We start from the raw sequence: 19,989 nt of genomic DNA, 5'->3' as shown, positions 1-19,989 counted from the left end.
CGGATGCATGCAGTGGAAAATACAGTAGGAATATATATATATACACACACACACACACAGAGAACTTTCTGTGTGTGTGTGTGTGTGTGTGTGTGTGTGTGTCTATATAGATACACACACAGAGAACATTCTCTGTGTGTGTGTGTGTGTGTGTATCTATCTATCTATCTTCCTACAGAGAACATTGTGTGTGTGTGTGTGTGTGTGTGTATATATATGTGTGTGTGTATCTTCCTACTGTATTTTCCACTGCATGCATCCGATGAAGTGGGTTTTAGCCCATGAAAGCTTATACTCAAATACATTTGTTAGTCTCTAAAGTGCCACAAGGACTCCTGTTCTTTTTGCGGATACAGACTAACACGGCTGCTACTCTGAAACTCCGGCTATGTGGACCAGCCTTCTCCTTTTACAAACGTCAGTTAGAAAATGTAGAAGTCTGAAGAGGAAACAAAAGTTAAATGAAACCATTTAAAATTACAGTAATGTAACACTTTATTTCATTTTTCTCCTTGCATATCAGCACTACACGATTGCTATCACTAGAAATAGACATTACTCTCATACTGTACCTATGTTAAATGTTGATCTAAAGCTTGCAGTATCTTGGAGATCTGGCTCAGGCGTTAACTGCATGGATTTTATTTAAATAGATAAGCACTTAAGTGTGAAAATAAGACAAATACAGGTAAACAGGAAAATTAAATTACAAATTGAATTCATACAAATCTCTTATTCTATGAACTAAATCCGGTTATTAGCGCAAAACCTTTAAAATGTTTTAAAATACTTATGTAACATTATTTACAAATTATATAAATAAATCCCAGATTACTTTAAAGGTAACCAATACAACAACAAAAAAGTCACCTTTTTGTATGGCGTGTACTAAAAATGTTCTTGTTTATTGGTCATGTCCCAGTTTGCAGTATAAAATGTTTGTTCACTTACATTAAAATGGGTTCATAAAATGAAATAAGAAAGGTGTTTTCAAAAGAGAAAAAAATTATACATAAGTGATTAAGATTAATCCGGCTTCTCAATGTTCTTTTCTGCATGGTTTGCAGTAGTTATTAGAAGTCTCTTCTACAGTATTTGTCTTGTGAACATGTCATCTCAAAATAGCAGAGACAAACACATTTAGCAAAAGAAAAAAATCAGTAAATTGCTTGCATTTCACAAAGACCATTTTATCAGAAGGAAAAGGACAGAGAACGGAATGTCAGTGGCCAGCCACAAGCCTTTACAACATTTACCTTAAAGGCAGCATTTATATAACTAATCACAGACTATACACATCCTGCACTGAACAGCAATCGAAAGGACTGAAAAAATATACATTTAGGAAAACAAGAGACTGATGGTTTTCTGATACCTTTGATCAAATTAATGCTTTTCTCCTTGTCTTTTTACGTAAAACCAGCATAAACACTTTCAACAACTACAGCTACTTTTTCCTTTAACATAATATATGACAGACAGCTAGCACTGTACGTGATAAATGTACAATGAAAGCAGAGAAAACACTGAACTTCCTATGCAGACTCATGAAAATATAAAGCCATACAGATTCCAAAGTGCCATGAATACTGAATTCAAGTGATGGTTTATAGCATGTACTAAAGAAACTAAATGGAGCTTGCTCTACAGGTGACCGATTTCTTCAGCTAGATCTTCAGTCTCCCCTTTAGCTGCTTTGGTGAGAATTTCCATCCATTTTGTTTGCTGTTCTTCATCCTCTGCACTGAAATATATAGTTTGCTGGGACTGGCAAAGCTTAAAAACGTGTTTCACTTCAAACTTCTCACCAGAACTTGGTAAACTGACTGCGTATCCAGGCAGAGGGATAGCACGTGGCGCCTGCCCATCCTAAGACATGGGGGGAAAGGCAAAAGTGAAACCCCACCAGAACACAACATTTGAAATAGAGGGGAAAAAAAGACAATGTACAGAATAGAAAGGCTTCTTCCTCTCACCAACATTTAAGAATGATCTGAGGGAACTCATTTTCCAATGGTTTTCCAATTAAGATCTACCTGGAGCAACAGGTAGGGGGACACTTCAGCTCAAAACAGCAAGGGAATACCATCAGTCACAACCTACGGCTAGAGTGCCATACGGCAATTCAATACACAGTTGTATAAGTGTGTTAAGAGTACATCTGCACATCAAAGGGAGCGGTGGGGGGGGGTTGATTCTCAGCTCGAGGAGACATGCTTGCACCAGCTCTCATTGAGATCTCACCATGATCTCATTGAGCTGGCATACTAAAAACAGAATGCAGCTATGGAGGTGGAAGGGCCAGCCACCCCAAGTACACAGCTAGGGTCTTGGATGGATAAGTAGCCTCTCCTAGTGCTGCGGCTGCATTCTATTTGTAGCGTGCTTGCTTCCTGAGAGCTAGCATGCGCATATCTCCTCCAGTGGGCATGACATCTTCACTCGAAGTGCAGGCATACCCTTATTGTATCTAATTAGGTGACAAACCTTTTTTAGATTTTTTAGATTATTTATAACAAATAATTATATGTATTATACACACACACGCACGCGCGCACACCGTATGTCACCTCAGGCCACGTTCGACGCTGACTTGCACTGAGCTCAGTGCAATAGCTCAGGGTACAAGCTGACACAGAATTTGACCTGTATAGCAAAAATGGTTTTAAATCTAGATTTCTATTTTTTAAATGATTCCATCTTTTTTATTTTCATTTAACAGACTCTCCCTGTTCAGGCAGGAACGCTGCCCCAGCAGTGGCATGGCTAGGGATTCCTGTAGCATTTCAACTATGACTACACCGCTTTGGAAACTTGGTATTTTCTGCCTTTAGTCCCTCTTCAAACATCATATTAGCACAATCCATGCTTCCAACCAAGGATGACCAAATGCGATTCTCCTAGATCCCAACAAGCTATCCCTATGGTTAGCTGGTGGTCATGTAAGCACAGCAGGCTTTTGCAAGCAACAAAGACTAAATGTAGCTCTCCTCTAGCTTGTGGGGGGGATCCTAGAAGTATGCAGAAAAATCCCAGCTTTCATTCACCAGCCACTAGGGTTGAAAGCTTTATTCACACTCCCCTCACAGCCATCCACAGCTGGGCTTTGGAGTCCAGAAAAATCAGACCCAGAGATCTTTGGATTTCTGAGAAGGCCCTCGAGATGAGTTCAGAGATTTAAGGAATAGCACTGATGTTACTGGGGCTGCCATAAGCTCACTAGCAGCCGTGTGCTTGAGGATGAACCAACTTCTCTGCTGAGCCACAAGGGGAGGCACCTCAGTAGCATGAGAGGCACCATGATCTAGTGGATTTAGCTAGAGACAGTGCAAGAGTCTAGGCTCAACTGACCCTGACCTCATTTGTGGCCTTTGTCCAGTGACATAGGCCAGCAGTTTCAAAAGTGGGATCCTAAAGTCAGATGACTAAATCCACAGATGCTTAGCAGCCCCAGGAGCTCAATCTCCAGGAGTTCAGCAGGAGCTGCAGATATTCAGCACCTCTGAAAATCAGGACATTTTACTTAGCAGCCTAAATGTTACACACCAAAATTGGGGCGTGAGCTCTCTCTGTGCCATAGCTTCCACATTTGTGAAATGGGGAGAATGCTAGAGCTCATTATCCTGCAATAAACATGCTTATAAGGGAACCCCAGCGCTGGAACCAAGGGATGATCATATGATTTGGGGTGATCTTAAAAGTTTAACACCTGAATTCAAATTCCTGTAGCATCTCATGCAGTCAATGTATGTGAGCACACATAGTTATGGAGACAAACACAGAGTACAACTAATTTTATTAAATTAGCATGTGAAGCCTGATTTGCATACCAACAGTATTATACTAGCAAGGGCTCATTTTCATTGTTATGGTTCCAGCCAGCAATTTGATTTCTGATAGTAAATCTATAGTTCTTGTTACTGAATGTGAGCTGGATTACCCTTGCCCTGTATGGGATTTGTTGGAGGGTAATTTATCCTATATTTGGAATAGTCAGAAGTACTAGCCTTTGGATTTAATGAATGTTCTATAAAGTCATCCAACTAATGCTTAGTGTCAAAGGTACCCTCTTCCCCAGAATAGGCTCAAGATCAAGTGTGGCAGGGCAAGGAGGAAAGAATATGGTGCCTTTGATTGTGTAGAAATTCCCCCAGTCTCCAGGCATTGGTTTCATTTCCCCAACCCACGTATGTTGAAAAGTTGTGCATGTTACAGCTGTTTTTCTTCTGCTGTGTATCCAATGGAAATGGTTTGTCTTATGTGAGTTATTAGTGCTGTGCTGAGACACTGGATTGTGTGATCAGAGTTAGAGAGAGAAATCCTCTTCCCAAGTCACATTGTGGGAGTGGAGCTGCTCTGCAGCAAATATTGCAGCCTCCGGTTTGCAGTATACTCTGGAAATGATGTACCCTGCCTCTGAGCAGAAAAGGTCAATAGATCTGCAGTTCTTGCCCCAAGCCCCTCTGGACACTGGGGTACATGCAGATACTGAAGACAACAGAGTTATGCAGCACACAGGGACTTCTTGTGGGAGGTCCCTGCATTCCACTCAATCTTGCAGAGGGGAAAAACGTCCATTCTGCTGTGGTCAGGGCACCCTACGCCTGCAACGGGAAGGGGGCAACATGTATCCCAAATAGGGGATTTAGTATAACATATCATGTCCCCTGAGAGTGAAATTCACTCTGTGCAGAGAAATTCATCACATAAGGCCTATGTTCCATTTAATTTGAGTTTAAATGGGACTCAAGTGATGCATAGGAATCGTGCTGGTCCTCTGCACTGGATGAATTCACCTCAACTGTCTAATTTTTATGGAAAACAATATTTTCTGTGCTGTTTTAAAAACTTCTTCTACCCAAAACAGACTCCAGGTGAGATCTGAAGATTAGGTTTTGCTGTATTCATTTAAGTCTCATGTCCAAGGTGATTTCTTTTTTCAAACTGATAATTTCAGCCATGCAGGCTCTGGTGCTAAAATGGAAATATGGCAGCTGAGCACCTGTAAAATGGTTTGGAAGGCTACCCTGTACCATAGTTTGAGTTCCAGCTGAAGCAAAGCCAATATCATATACACATATCCTTCAATTCAAGCTTCCAGCTTCCTAAATATTACACATAAAAACACCACAATAAGTGAGCTTAAAAGATCTATTCTAATAGGACATGAATAGAATGCATGTCTTTGAGGGTGAAGGGTACATATTTACACTTGTAATATGGAAGCTTTTTTTCGCCTATAGTTCTACAACACATAGATGACACACAGTCACAATTAAGGAAAATAAAGCACTCATAGTACATCATCCATAAAAGATACGTTCTCATTTACTGTCAGATAAATTGGTGCCAATCAAAAGTAAATCCACTGACATCTCTGGAGTTGCACTATGGCAACAAAGAGCTGAATTTGGCCCAAATTCTCCCCCCAAACACAGATTAAAACAAGACCACTGGCACATAACAATAAATGAGCTGCGGTACTATAGCTAAATCTGAAGGATCTCTACTTTCAGCATGGTCATTCTTTTTCAACAATAATGGAGGGTTTGATTTCCATCGTCTTACATTTAGTCTGAGTACCTTTGCAAACAAATTTTAACATTTGTTTTAAAAAATGTATGTTGTATAAGCAAGCACCTAACTTACCACAGTGTATTTCCCCAATCATTTTCAAAGAAACAATTAAAAAAAATAACATCAGCACTAGAGCACATGCTGTTAAGACATATAGCTTTCATTTCACAGAGTTCACTTCACCCATCCTTCAGAACATCTGAATTTGTGTAAATCCATCTAACTTCAACCCAGAATTGGAATAGCATTAATCAAAAAAGGATTAAAGCAACACCATCCTATCAGAACCACTTTGCTGTCCTATGTATTTTCCAGATAACAGGTCATTAACCCTTTGAGTATTTATTTTGAAAATATGCCTCTCTGAAACCTTAGGAAAATAAATATTAACTGAAATAATTATCATTGATTTATTCTTCTTTTGTGCTACATTTTTTAGAAAGAGATGTGAGCCTAGACATTTTGCTTAAAACCTCGTAAGCTCCATCTCCAGATAAGAAGGAAATTTGAAATCTCTGAGGCTTTGTGCTAAATTCTGACTGCCAAGTTAATTTCTGTTGTTGAAAGTAAGCCAAATCCTTTGTCCTATTTCTCAGACTGACATACTTAAACTTATGCTTCTAGCTGCAGATATCACTAGCAATAATGTCACTTTTACCTGACTTCCTCCATGAAGATACAAGACAAGAGGTTCAGTCTTGGGGATGGTGACACACATTTTGCACCAAGTCTTCCCTTTGTCTAGGAACAGGAGGCGGCTGCTGAAAAGGCTGTTTTCAGCTGCCAAAAAGTTTGGTTTCTGTAAAAAGAAAGTAGGAGCTGCTTAGATGGATGCTTATGTGGTCAGGATACTTACAATTATACATTAAGTACAATATTTCATCATACACAGCCAAGTGATTCAGAAGGGCAAATGCTGAATAGTTCATACCTGTACAAGAGTTTAATTATCATAATGTATCATCAAGATATAGTGTGCTCCTAGGTACTCAGAGGTAGGTGCTGAACTATTGTTCTCAATGACTGGGGAGTTAAAAATCCACCTCCACAGTGTAATTTGAGAAAGGCAATTAAGATGACACAGCTTGTTTCTTTCTTAGCACAAGCAGGATGGGAGGAGATTTAAAATTAATGAAAAAGGTTTCTCAGCACAAGTGGACTCCATCAGAAAGGCACAGAGCAGCTGCAAGGATGTGTAAGAGCTCTGGGTTCACCATCAAGTAGTTCCTTTTACACCAATGTTAAGACAGTATGAGAGTATGACTGAGACATATATGGCCCAGGGACCCCTTACTGCCAGCTAGCAGAGGGCATAAGGGATACACACTATGGTTTACAGCAATCACCTGGGTCAGGTAGCTACATACGAGTTTGCCAAAGGGTGGCACACAAGGTCTCTTCCAAGAGCCAGAAGTTTACTGGTCATCATAATCACAGTGAAATGGATGGATGGATGGATATTTAAGGAGTTAAGTACCTGCACTGAAAACTATGTTCTTAAGGTACAAGAGTTAAGACAGGTCACCAAAAGGTGGTAACTGATTCTGTTCAGGCAGGGGGTAGTAGACACTTCTCTCTCTGGCTGGTCATTGTGTGAGCAATGAAGAGAATTGAATTCACATGAGAGAAGAACTGCAGAAAAAAAACTAGCAGGGGATGACATCCTGTTTATGAGTGAAGAGAATGGATTTGGGGGGTATAACTGGGGGTCCTGAGGTACACCCAGGATCCTTCATGAAGGAGATGAACTGTCAGCATGCTCTGTCTTATGAAAGGAGGGTCACAGCCAGGGCCGGCTCCAGCTTTTTTGCCACCCCTACCGGCGAAGCCAAAAAAAAAAAAAAAAGATAAAGCTGTGATTGGCAGCACTTCGGCGGCAGCTCTACCGCACCGCTTCATTTTTCTGTGGCAATTCGGTGGAGGGTCCTTCCCTCCGAGAGGGACTGAGGGACCTGCCGCTGAAGAACCGGACATGCCACCCCTTTCCATTGGTCGCCCAAGCACCTGCTTCCTTTGCTGGTGCCTGGAGCCAGCCCTGGTCACAGCCAACCTGCCTGGAAAATGCTGCGGAGACTTTGAGTGAGCTACATTTCATTCAGCAGGACAGTATCTTGTTAATTAAGATTAGGTTATAAAGGGTATGTTACAATTTTATTTTACATGTAACCATTTGTTTCAAATACTTTTACTTGCTATCACCTGAATCTCTATTCTCTTGTACTTGTTTTCACTATAAACATATCTAAGTGCTGTGTGTTAAGTGGGCCAGTGATCCTGAGGTGAAATTGGTAAGCTGGTGTGTACTGTTCCTTTGGGAGCAGCAAGTCTGAATTCTGCGAGTGTTTAGAGGACCAGGGACTGGACATTCCAGCAGGGCGCTAGGAAGGCTTGAGGGTTCTGGTGACACCTATATCACCAACCTGTAGAGAGACTGAGGCCTGCACAGGCCTGGAGGGGTGTGCTTGTGTTGCCTGTGGAGTTGACCACTGGTAGGAACAGACAGAACTTCCCTCATCTGAAGGGTAAGTGGTAGCAAGGTGCCTCACAGCCCTGGGTACCGCCCCCTAAAGGAGTGTCACAGCATACTGATCATTAATAAACAGACATTCTGTCCCTCCCCCAACCCAGGCATAATGGCTTTCCAGTACCTGTAGCCAAGGATACCATCCTTCCATACCCTCAAACTCAGAAATCCATCAGCCTTCCTTTCTGCAGCAGCCTTGTTCACCACACTATTAGTTGTGGTTCTTTTACAAGTGATGGTCCCTTCTTAGCAGTGTCTGTTGACCCGCACTTTTGTAGTGCATCCCTTCATGCTCCTGGCTGAGGTAGGTAGTGGGGATCGATGCCTCCCCAGTTGCCTCTTACCGCTGCATGGCCTGAGTCAAAACTCCTATTCCTTCGCACTCTTAGTTTTCTAAGAGAGTGATCTACCTTTCATTCGGTGTAGATAGTTTTAGATAGTCTTTCTACTGTAGGCAGATAATTTCATTTAGTTAAATTGAATTATTATTTAGTTAAATTTAATTAAAGAGTAGTTTCTTTCCCTGTTTGGAGACTGTCCAACCTCCCCCGGGAGACTATGCCTGAGATTCTGGGATTTAAAAACTGCGTTTCCTGCCCATGCTCATTCTTGGTGAGTGACGAGCACCAGTGGAGCCTCTACTGCCTGGACCAGGCACACATCACAGTGCGCTGCTCCATTTGCATGTCCTTCCTGTCCTGAACCCAGGAAGCTCAAGAGCTCTGCTTCCTTAAGAACTTGATGGAGGAAGCTCTGAGACTAAGGGTGCACTCAGATCTGGGATTGGCGGACCCCCCTGTCACCGATGCTGACTGCCCCTCACAGCACCTTGCACGCCCCAGAACCATCAGTATCGAAAGCCAAGGACAGGTCCCGGCATGAGAGTAAAAAACATCTCCCGGGCACAAAGCGCATCCCTGCTGTGGACTGCTCCCAAGAGCAGCATTTCCTCCCCAAGCCGGGCCGGGTCAGGTGAGATGTCATGTGCGGATCTGGCTGGACCAGCACCCAAGCTTCCCTGTGAGGAGGGTAAGGCCAGGTGCAAACATGATCCAATGGTCCCAACGACAACCCCAGTACCCATGCATCCAGAACACTCACTGGCACGTGCTCTGCCCACTCGGCTGGGTACCTCTGCGCCTCCAAGACAGGCCGGTCCCGCAGATGCTGCCAGGACCCTCTGGCATCTTCATGGGCACACTGCATACTCCTGGATGCTCAGAGAGTGTTTCTTGTCAGCAGAAGAACTGATCGGACCCTATCTGCAGTCTCCAGTCCTCTCCACCACTCGCAACAGCCCTACTCCAGAGGGCAAACCTCTTCTGCTGCCGCCACAGAAACCCACTCTGTTGTCATACCGCAGCCCTCCGGAACCAATGGTTCCAACTTTGCCAGAACCAACTTCAAAGTCCGAATTTTTGGAGCCGGACTCTTGTTCTCCATGATGTCATACCAAAGCCTGGACTCACCGCACAGACTGCCTTACTCCCTGGCATATAATCCGGCAACAGAAGATTGTTACGCATGGGGCCCACCACATCTGAGGGACCCTTCTTTCTGGCTCCGCTGGGGACACTGGGATCCTTACTGCAAACATCAGCCACCATCTTAGGTATCCTATCGACTGTCCCCTATTCTCCCCCCAGCACCATCGGTTTATGAGGAAGAGGCAGACATCAAACCAGTACAGCTAGCTCTGCCAGGCCCCACTGCTGCATCCTCACTGCCTGACGAGGCTCTCTCTGCCAGACGACCATCACCAGTACCAGGACTTGCTCCAGGGGATAGAGGCAGACCTGGATATCCCATTGGAGGAGGTTCAGGACGCCCAACACCAGCTCCTGGACATCCTCCAGGGGCCCTCTTGGGGTAGCTCTACCCATGAACAATGCCATCCTCCAACCAGCGTGAGCAGGATGGCACAGCCCTGCTTCCTGTACCCCCACACCTAAGAGGGCGGAGAAGAGGCATTTCGTACCTGCTAAAGAGCGGATTTTCTTTTTATACAGCCAACCCCCAGCTCCCTGGTTGTCCACGCGGCAGCATAGCAGGCACACCAGCACTTGCAGAAGTCTATTCCTCTGGACAGGGTGGCAACGAGGATGAACCTTCTAGGCAGGAAGGCATATTCTTCGGCGGGAGTACGGTTCCAGATCGCAAACTACCAAGCTCTGCTAGCCAACTACACCAGGCTAGCAGAGTTCAGAGACAAGCTGCTGCCAGAGCAACAGCAACAATTCCAGGCACCGGTAGATGAAGGACAACTGGTTGCCAAGGTGGGCCTCCAGGCCGCTGTGGATGTGGCCAACACGTCCCCTCACTCTCTATCGATCGGGGTTATGCGCTGGGACTTGTGGCTACACAATCATCCAGCTTCCCCAGGAAGGTCCAAATCAAGGACAAGAACAAATTGTTCCAGAAGAAGACGGACGAATCCCTCCACTGACGGTCTCCAGAGCCACGCTATGGTCCCTCGGTATATATACCCCATCCCCAAGACGCAGGCATCAGAGGAACCATTCTGCCTGCGCGCCTACATTCCTTATCCAGCTACCTACAAACATCAGCAGGAACCCCCATGTCAGCAACCCGGATCTCAATGGCCACGCTTCCCTGCCTCCACCACAACCATCTCCTCAACCCTCTCCCAGCAACAGGCAAAACCTCAGTTTTGACATGCAGGTTGAGACCCACAAACCTCCCCCGATGCCACCTGTGGTGCCCCATATCATTTTGGGGGGCCATCCTTCCCTGTTTGTCCACAATTGAGGCAAGACCACCACAGATACCCCTATGTGATCTTAATCTTGTTCTCTCTGCCCTCACGAAGCCACCCTTTGAATTGCTGGCAACACACTCCCTCTCCCACCTCTCAATGAAAGTGGCATCCTTGGTAGCCATTACCTCATCCAGACTGGGCAGCGAATAGCAGCCACAATGGCGGACGACCCCCTCCCCAGATATCCCACACGCACAAAGTATCCTTGTGGCTCCACCCCAAATTCATCCCAAAAGTGGTGTCGGAATTCCACCTAAATCAGGAGCATCGACCTGCTGGTTTTCCACCCCAAACCACATGCTTCCCCCACTAACAGAGCCTTGCATGCCCCTCGACATCTGCCGTGCACTGGTATTCTGCCTACATAGGACTCCATCCTTTTGCACATCGCCTTAATTATTTGCGACCGTCGCCGAACAGTCCTTTTGTCTGAAAGCATCTCCAAACGGGGTGCAGCTACGAATGCTACACCAATCCAACGCACCACAACCTGATAAAGTCACGGCACACTCTACATGAGCACTGGCCTAATGGATGTTGTGACGTTGTGCAGTCTATATGGTTTTATAAAAATTTAATAAGTGAATATAATGTAACTGAGATATGCTTCACGCAAAAGGTCTTTTGTAAGGTATCATTACAAAAAGCTTATAATCTACTGAGTGTAATCATCCTATTTGTATAAATGTACCACTCTTGTATCTGAAACTAGAAAAATGAAATATAAATCTGAGGGCCTATTGTAATCATGTAAAGTGTGGGCCATTAATGGTGGTTTGGAATCTTGATGACTCCCATTAACTAGGACCATTGTCTGCAAGTGGCTCTGTTTTACCTGTAAGTCTTCCTGTATACGTGTGTGCTGGCAAGTGGGTAATGAAGTCTTGCAGTGACAAGTGATCATGTGAACTGGAATCCATCTTTAACCTGGTGTCTTTCCATTGAGAAGGAGGGGGTGGGAATTCAGAGAGGGACAAAAGGATTCCCGCCTTATGCAAAAGATATATAAAGGGGTGGAAGAGAACAAAGGGAGAGAAGAGCCATCATGAAGAATCCCCCAGCTACCACCTGAGCTGGAACAAGAGCTGTACCAGGGGAAAGAATTGTGCCCAGGTCTGGAAGATGTCCAGTCTGAGGAAAAAACTTACTGAAGCATCTCTGAGGGTAAGATTATCTGTATTCAGTTTGATTAGACATAGATTTGCACGTTTTATTTTATTTTGCTTGGTGACTTACTTTGTTCTGTCTGTTACTACTTGGGACCACTTAAATCCTACTTTCTGTATTTAATAAAATCACTTTTTACTTATTAATTAACTCAGAGTATGTATTAATACTTGGGGGAGCAAACAACTGCGCATATCTCTCTATCAGTGTTATAGAGGGTGAACAGTTTAGGAGTTTACCCTGCATAAGCTTTATACAGGGTAAAATGGATTTATTTGGGTTTAGACCCCCCCATTGGGAGTTGGGCATCTGAGTGCTAAAGACAAGCACACTTCTGTGAGCTGTTTTCAGGTACACCTGCAGCTTTGGGGGAGGTAATTCAGACCCTGGGTCTGTGCTGGAGCAGATGGGATGTCTGGCTCAGCAAGAGAGGGAGCTGGAGTCCTGAGCTGGCAGGGAAAACAGGAGCAGAGGTAGTCTTGGCACATCAGCTGGCAGCTCCCAAGGGGGTTTCTGTGATCCAACCTGTCACAGATGTGTCCTGGCAAGAGGTCTGCTGCGCGGCCACACAGGATTCCGTCCGCACGTTCACGATGCACTATGCCGTTGCGCAAGTGGCTGCTATGGTAGTCACTATAGGCCAAGCTGTACTGCAGATTGCAGTTCCATTGGCATTCTTGCACCCACCTCCACACTGACCACTGCTTGCGAGTCAGCCACCCACGTGTGGAATACAGAGGCCATCACTCAAAGAAGAAGAGGTTACTTACCTGTAACTGGAGATTCTTCGAGATGTATTCAACTACCCGCCCTCCATCCCCTTTGCTTCAGACTGGATTCCATGATGGTAAGAGGGAGACTGGAGAGATATCGACCTACACTACTTACTATACCCTTAGCTGGGATTATGAGGGGATGCACTACGCATGTGTGGGTCAACGGACACTGCTAAGAAACACTTCTGGACTCAGAGGCATGGCGCGCATGTGCACCCATATGTGGAATACAGATAGGAATCACACATCTCAAAGAACCCCCAGTTACAGGTAAGTAACCTCTTCCTATTTGGTTTGTTTGTAGGAGGTCATTTGGTAAAGGTGGGCCTGGAAAGCTGGCACCATTCCATGGTTCACCACTTAGCCTGCTTCACCATAGGTTGGCACCAAGATGCGCAATCTTCCCTCTTGTAGGAAGTGCACAAGACATTCTATCCACCGCATACATCCTTTAGGAGGATAATTACTCTAGTGTTGACTAGGCAAATGTCTTGATTTGAGTGGGGAAAAAAAATCAACCAACAAGAACATCCAGAAGGATAGAGTTAAGAAAATGCAGTACTTTTACTGCTGCTCTTTGGACTGCATTATAGCCTGTGTTTAGAAACCCAGTTTTTTCCAACATTATAATTAGCAGTATATGAATGGGAGGAAATATGAACCATACCCCAAGGCTGTGTGACAAAAGGAAGAAAAAAGCTTTTTGTGACTGAAAAAATGTCTATACTATATTGGCCTTTCCAGTGGAAAAAACTCTAGAGGATTTTTGGCATCTGTCATAGCACTTGTGAAGTGGCAAGCTCTCAAGTCGTTATTAAGCTCATTAACAAAGTTTTATGTAAAAAAGGAAGGGAAGAAACAGACTTGCTCAAATATTTCTCTTTTGTGCACTTACCACCTTTCTTGCATTTTACCTGAGCCTTTGAAGACTTAGCATGGAGCTAAAAGTCTGAGCATGTGAATGAAAACTACTCCATTTCTTGGATTTTTATAGTAAGTAATCTGCTCTCTGAAGTAAAGCCTTGGGTCACATTTCACTGGCTTTTAAATAGCTTCTTGACTTTTAGGATTAGCAGAGTTCTCTGCTGGTTAGGTGCAGGCTTTAACTTTCTTGGCAGATAGTTCTGCTGAAATGGCATTGATAGGTTATTGTGACATACTGCATGCAATACTGGGGCATACTCAGTTTTATTCTTGGGCTGTAATCACAGGTGCGTGGTATAAGAGAGACTGCAGCTTGAAGATATCAAGCCACAGGGCCAGATACTTCACTGTGCCTTGCAGAAGACGCAGTTCAGGAAGGGAGCGTGCGCCTATGGCTTTACCCCACTTTGCACCTCTAGGATCTGGGACCAAGATGGGGGTACAAAGTTGAGGTTGAGCACCTAGGCACCAGAGAATTCCACTAATCAGAAAAGTCAAGAAACTGCTCACAGCAGCCAGAACAGCCAAAGCTCAAAGCACTGTGATCATGTCTCCTCCCACCCCCACCACACACCAAAGCACACCTCTGTGCCAGGGCATATGGTCATTTGCACCAGCCCCAGGTCATCCAATGCAGGCAGTATTCCTTGAGGGACAGTTAAACACAAATGACACCTCCACTCCCAGCACCATGCCTTAAGCACAAGATCATCCTTATGTCTTGGTGGAGCATGAAGCAGAGCACAGCTCTGGGTAAGTGCTGTGTGCGGGATCTTCTCACTCAGTCTGCCCCAAACAGAAGAGTTGCAAAGACAGTGGCATCCCACTCTACTACTGCTTGATGTTTCTCACACAGGATTATTAATTCAAAAATGGCTTGGCATGCCCTTGCATGAATCACTGTGAAAAATGGTCAACTGCACTGGCATTTTGTAGGAAAGCGAAATTTCAAGAGCACAAAGCTTTCCAGAATGGGAACAAGAGAACAAGAGAAGTTACATGGAAACAGATCTGATGTTTGTACAGGTACACCTAAAGCAAGCTGGGTAAGGTGCCACACGTTTGAACGGAATGGAATGTCCCAGCAGGCCAATTATTTAAAACCTGGGGGCTGAAATTTCCCTGCAAAACCAGTGTTTCCCTGCATGAAAAGTACAAAATTCATGTTTGAAAATAGGATTCACATTGTATGTCCATACAGCTCTACAAGTGCCAGTTTGTCAGGTGTATGTTGTGAGTGATGGCCTACTAAAAGGGTGTAAGATCACAGAGAAAAGCACGCCCCAAGGGATTTAATAACAAATAAAATAACCAGCCTCTTCAGGCATCTAGCATGTTAAAAGCTTATCAGCAAGATAACTGTACCTCGACTGCAGTTTTTTTCTTTTGTTCTCCCATAGATTCAGCTCCTGCATTGCACGGGACTGCTGATGGTAGCAGAAAACAGTCTTTACACACTCGATTGTGACGGCTGTTATCTGCAAGTGGCTTAAATTCAGAGCATTTTGCACAAATAACCTGTATCAGAAAGATAATACTTCATTCTTCAGCCACTATTAAAAACAAAATCCTTGTTATTACAACCACTTTGCTGCAGGTAAATTGCTGAAATAAAATCCTGCAAACTAATGCAAAGATGAGACAGATTGACAGACCTCCTGTAACTTACATAGGTCAAGGTCTGAGATGGGACACTTCCCTTCCCTCAATCAGAAAAAAAAAAGATTTTTTTTGTCCTGTATTGTGTTTCCAACCATTCAGAAAGTGACTGATAGGTATCTGCTTTTCTGTTCCCATATAAAAGGCCTGAATTATAATAGTCTTTAGTTTTCAGTGCCTAATGATCATGAGTGCCCAGCATGAGATACCTTAAAGAGGCCTGATTTTCACAGTGGGTGGGAGGTGGTGTTTGGTACTTAGCACTGTCTGAAAAATCAGGCCCCTTTGAGTTGTTTGGAGCTCAGCGTCCAAAAATTGAGTCACTTTTGAGAATTTAGGCCAATATACTGTCCACTACATATAATGATCTGCCTGATGCCACGTTGGGTTGGGAGACAACGATTTTACGGCTTTCAATTCTTTTTTCTGGTTTGGGCCAAACAAGCAATTAAACTTGACATGAAATCAGCGCTTGTGAAAAGTGCTGGATTTACAAAGCTGGAGACTCAACTCATCTGTCTATCTGCACTGGTCCCCTGTACGACCCCAAGCAATGAACCTAACCGCTCAACTCAAGGTACCGTCCTCCTCAAGAGGAAGAGGGTAGTTCAGTCTACTGGAACTGTGCACGGGAATGCGGTGAGCACGGTTGTGTTTACGTGCCCATCCCTCCAGCAGGAGCAAAAAGCACCAACTTATTTCACGTAGCCCACTGAACAGCCGCCAAAATGGCAGCAACTGTCATTCACTACTAATCTTGGCTGGGTTTGAATTCATGAGCTGGGACCGCCACTGTCTCAAGCTCCCAGGGAGGCCAGTTAGCTGCTGGCATAAGGTCTCGTAGAGACCGAACACCAGTGGTGAATGGAGCATAATGGAGCCTTGCTCCATCAAACTGCCTTTCCTTCTCTTTCCGCCTAACATAACTTCTTCCCTCCCCACTCCTAATATGCCCCCTGCCTCCCCTCACCCCGGGCAGTGGAATTTCCAGCACAGGCAGTGGGTGGAGTTGGGCAACAGGGCTGGTAAAGGAGATGGCACAGCCAGCTTTGTGTCAGCAGAGATTCCCCCTGCAGAGTGAGGATACTTGTGCAAACCTCTAGCTGCTTTAAGTTTTGGTGCAAGGTGAACCTGGCAAAGTGGAGGATATGGCCCCTTGTCTCCATATCCCACTACAGAGCAGTGAAGTCGGTTTTCAAATTTGCAGTCTCATGGTACTAACTGCAGTAGCAGAGCCACTATGGGGAAGGAGATCCACCCCTTATGTGCATTACAAGAGCAGTCAGCAGGATTTAACTTCAAATCCCATTTTATTACACAACAACAGAGTCTGAATGCTCTTCAGTCGCAATAGTACGCTCTCATATGTATGCCCACAAGATATGAATTACTACACAAAGCATTGCATTGCTACAGTTCAGTGCACCTCATGCAAGTATTGAATGCAGCATCATTCTGCTGAAATGCACAAACAAAAGAAAACTAACATTTTTTAAAATAGTCTTTGCTAGAGGCAAAATTAACTCCTTTCATTTGCATTCTACTACCCACACCAGAAAACACTGCACAACCAACAATTGTTTATTTAACATTAAATTATTAATAACTTAATTCTCTTTTTTTTGTCCATAGGGAGTTTTTTGTTTGATTTATTTTAAAACTGAGCTTTGATGCAATAGATTAAATACCAAAGAAAGTGTATTTATTTTAATAATTATTTTTAAAAACTCCAAAGATTCAAGATAGCTGACTCCAGAATAATAGTGTCTCTTCCACTGTAATAGTATTTGGATTCCTGAGATGAATGTTTAAGAAAGGATGGCTTTTAATATTCTTAGCTACACATTTTACCTGACTGTTCAGACCCAAATTTATCTCCATTCTACAAAAACTTGATATTATTTCACTAACTATTCTAAACTAGTTACACCAGGAACATGGAACCCTGAAACTGATGTCACAGAAGGAAAGTTTCAAGCCACAAGAAGGCAGTCAACCTCATGTAATTTTGGGCTGGGATTTTCAGAAAAGCCTCAGAGAATCAGGTATCCAAAACCCACTGAGATTCAATAGGAGATGGGCACCTAACTTTGGCTCCTTTAAAATCCAGGCCTTAGGCTTCTAGCACCTGGATTTTTCATGTGCTGGATTCTCCGGGCCATTCAAGCACAGAAGGACACCCTCTTTGGCCAAAAGCACCCTGATTTAGTTTTGCCACTGGGGGAAATGCAACCCAATCACTTTAGCACTGAATATTGAGGGCCCCTGTAGCCTTCTGGTTGATCAAATCAATCAGGACAGCTGGAACTCATTACCCTAGCCACAAAATGGATGGTTTCCTCTCAGAAAAGGAGGAGGAAGAAGGCACTTGGAAGCCTGCAGCAAGAGGCTGCTGACAAAGATCTAGAAGAGCTGTGTTCCAGACTATTTATTCTACTGTTGGTTAGTGGCTAAGGGGTGCTAGTCATGCGAAGGAAACCCTGGTCAATGAGGTGTTTTTTTGGGACACTAGATACGAAACAAACCCAGGTACGGAGGCAGCTTTCCTTTCAGTCACAGAAGTGTGACATTTGTCTCCTCAACCATTTGTCTCCTCAACCACTCACTCATGGCCTTTTACACCACCATAACTTTGCTTTGTTTTGCCTGATCCCCAATGGACAAGGCAAGTTGAAAGGTCTGTTCTATCACAGTCCTGCTGCGAACTCCAGTGCCCATCCTACTGGAAACTGAAAAGCTCCCTCAGAATGAAACAAACTCAGAATTTGATTAAAAAAGTCATGTTACAGATAGACTAATTAAATGGACAGAAAACACTGCTACAATTTCATTCTGATACTCACTGCCCCACATTGTTTGCAATGGTGCCGCCTTTTAGTGATGGAGTTAAAGCTTTCGTTGCAGCTTTTGCAAGCTTGCTTTTCCTTGTCTCGCTTGGTTTTAGAAGACGATTTTCTGCAGGAATCAGGCTGAAATGAAACATACAGTTAGGTGACATTATACAACATAATTATTACAAAACAATTTTCTGCCACTCAATTTCTACCATGCTTACAAAGCTCTTTCCCAGATTTATTCCCCGCATAGACAATTTTAGGGAAAATTTCCTCTTACCAAACGTGTTGGGGTTGAGGCTGCAGGGGGGATGTGCTGATTTTTAATTGGGCCCTACTCCTCAGAGTCCACCTCTTCCATTGTGCATCACCGGAGCCAGGGAGTCACTCCATCTGACAGCCTATTGGTTTAAAGGGGATGGGTCTGGAGGAAGGGCATTTTCAGTGAAGGGTCTTCACTCTGGAACTCACTCTTTCTCTGGTTATCCAACAGAGCCTGAATTTGATTATCCTCCGGGGCATGGGTTCAAACTATAGCATAGTGGCTGGACAGCCAAATGTATTGGATGGTTTAGACACAACATACCCTTCATCTTGGCAGGTGGTTGGACTAGATGACCTTTGTGGTCCTTTCTAACTCTATGGTTCTATGATTCTATGTTGCAAAACTTATCTATTCTCTGTGGGGTGAGGGAGATTTCTGCAAGGGTGGCTTGGATGGGAAGAGCGGTCTTGTGCTCTGATGCACTGATTAGTTTTGAGGTGGGCATTGTTTGGAACTGCCTTCTAAAGGGAGTAGTGGGAGCTAACTTGCTTTGAGACTGCGCTTGATAAGTTTATGGAGGGGTGACATGATAAGATTCCGTACTATGACACATAGCCCATCTGCAACTGCTGTTAGCAAACATCTCCAATGGCCAGAGATGGGACACTAGATGGAGAGGGCTCTGAGTTACTACAGAGAATTCTTTCCTGGATGTCTGGATGGTGGGTCTCACCCACATGCTTAGGGTGTTATTGATCACCATATTTTGGGTTGGCAAGGAATTTTCTCCCAGATCAGACTGGCAGAGACCCTAGGTTTTTTCCCCCTTCCTTTGCAGCATGGGTTGTTTGTGGGTTTGAACTAGAGTAAATGATGGATTCGCTGTAACTTGAAGTCTTTAAATCAAGATTCGAGGACTTCAGTAACTCAGGCAGAGGTTATGGGCCTATTACAGGAGTGGATGGGTGAGGTTCTGTGGCTTGTGATATGCAGGAGGTCCAACTAGATAATCATGATTGGTCCCTTCTGGCCTTAAAGTCTATGAGCTTGTAAAACTATGGTCCTAAGCTCAGAGCTCTGGTTGGACACATGCATCTCCTTATAAGTTTGAATTAATAAATTCCTGTGCCTTCTCCCTGGTTAGCACTGCTCCCTTTGGGGACTCTCCTGGCTGCCTCTGGAACCTATAGCAGGAGCGAAGATTGTAGGCACCCTGTACTACTCTCACCACGGCAGACTTTCCACACACTTTCTGTGCAAAAAATTATAACCAAATTACTCTGGCACAGTCCCTGGTGTGAATTTCACTTATGTCTATGCAGAGGAAATACATCACACTACAGTAACGTAAGATAGCTTCACTAGCGAAATAATGTCAAACTGAAACTTGCAAGACAAAAGCCTTAATAATTCACTCCCTATTTCTGTGCTTCAGATAATCCACTCACAATCTATTGAGAGAAAAACCTTTCCCTAGTAAATTT

At 44.1% G+C, this 19,989-nt stretch overlaps 1 protein-coding gene across 4 annotated transcripts in view; it reads right to left on the bottom strand.

The window, feature by feature from the left end:
- Positions 1 to 401: 401 nt before the first annotated feature.
- The window catches only part of FGD3 (FYVE, RhoGEF and PH domain containing 3), a 184,924-nt gene continuing 165,336 nt past the window's right edge, over positions 402 to 19,989 (bottom strand). For 2 of the 4 annotated variants that reach the window (XM_045024953.1, XM_045024954.1), the window contains exons 16-19: positions 18,250 to 18,375; positions 15,113 to 15,265; positions 6,236 to 6,376; positions 409 to 1,869 (exon numbers count right to left, since the gene is read on the bottom strand). In XM_045024953.1, coding sequence (XP_044880888.1) covers positions 1,645 to 1,869; positions 6,236 to 6,376; positions 15,113 to 15,265; positions 18,250 to 18,375 — 645 coding nt within the window. In that variant the 3' untranslated portion in view covers positions 409 to 1,644. Of the gene's footprint in view, positions 1,870 to 6,235; positions 6,377 to 15,112; positions 15,266 to 18,249; positions 18,376 to 19,989 lie in introns of all 4 variants that reach the window. The other 2 variants (XM_045024951.1, XM_045024952.1) reach the window with 2 other exon arrangements.

The sequence above is a fragment of the Mauremys mutica genome, chromosome 7 (genome assembly GCF_020497125.1).
Source record: "Mauremys mutica isolate MM-2020 ecotype Southern chromosome 7, ASM2049712v1, whole genome shotgun sequence".
In the NCBI taxonomy this organism is placed as follows: domain Eukaryota; kingdom Metazoa; phylum Chordata; order Testudines; family Geoemydidae; genus Mauremys; species Mauremys mutica.
The sequence above is the reverse complement of the archived record's forward strand: the minus strand, read 5'-3'. Positions and strand labels throughout refer to the sequence as shown.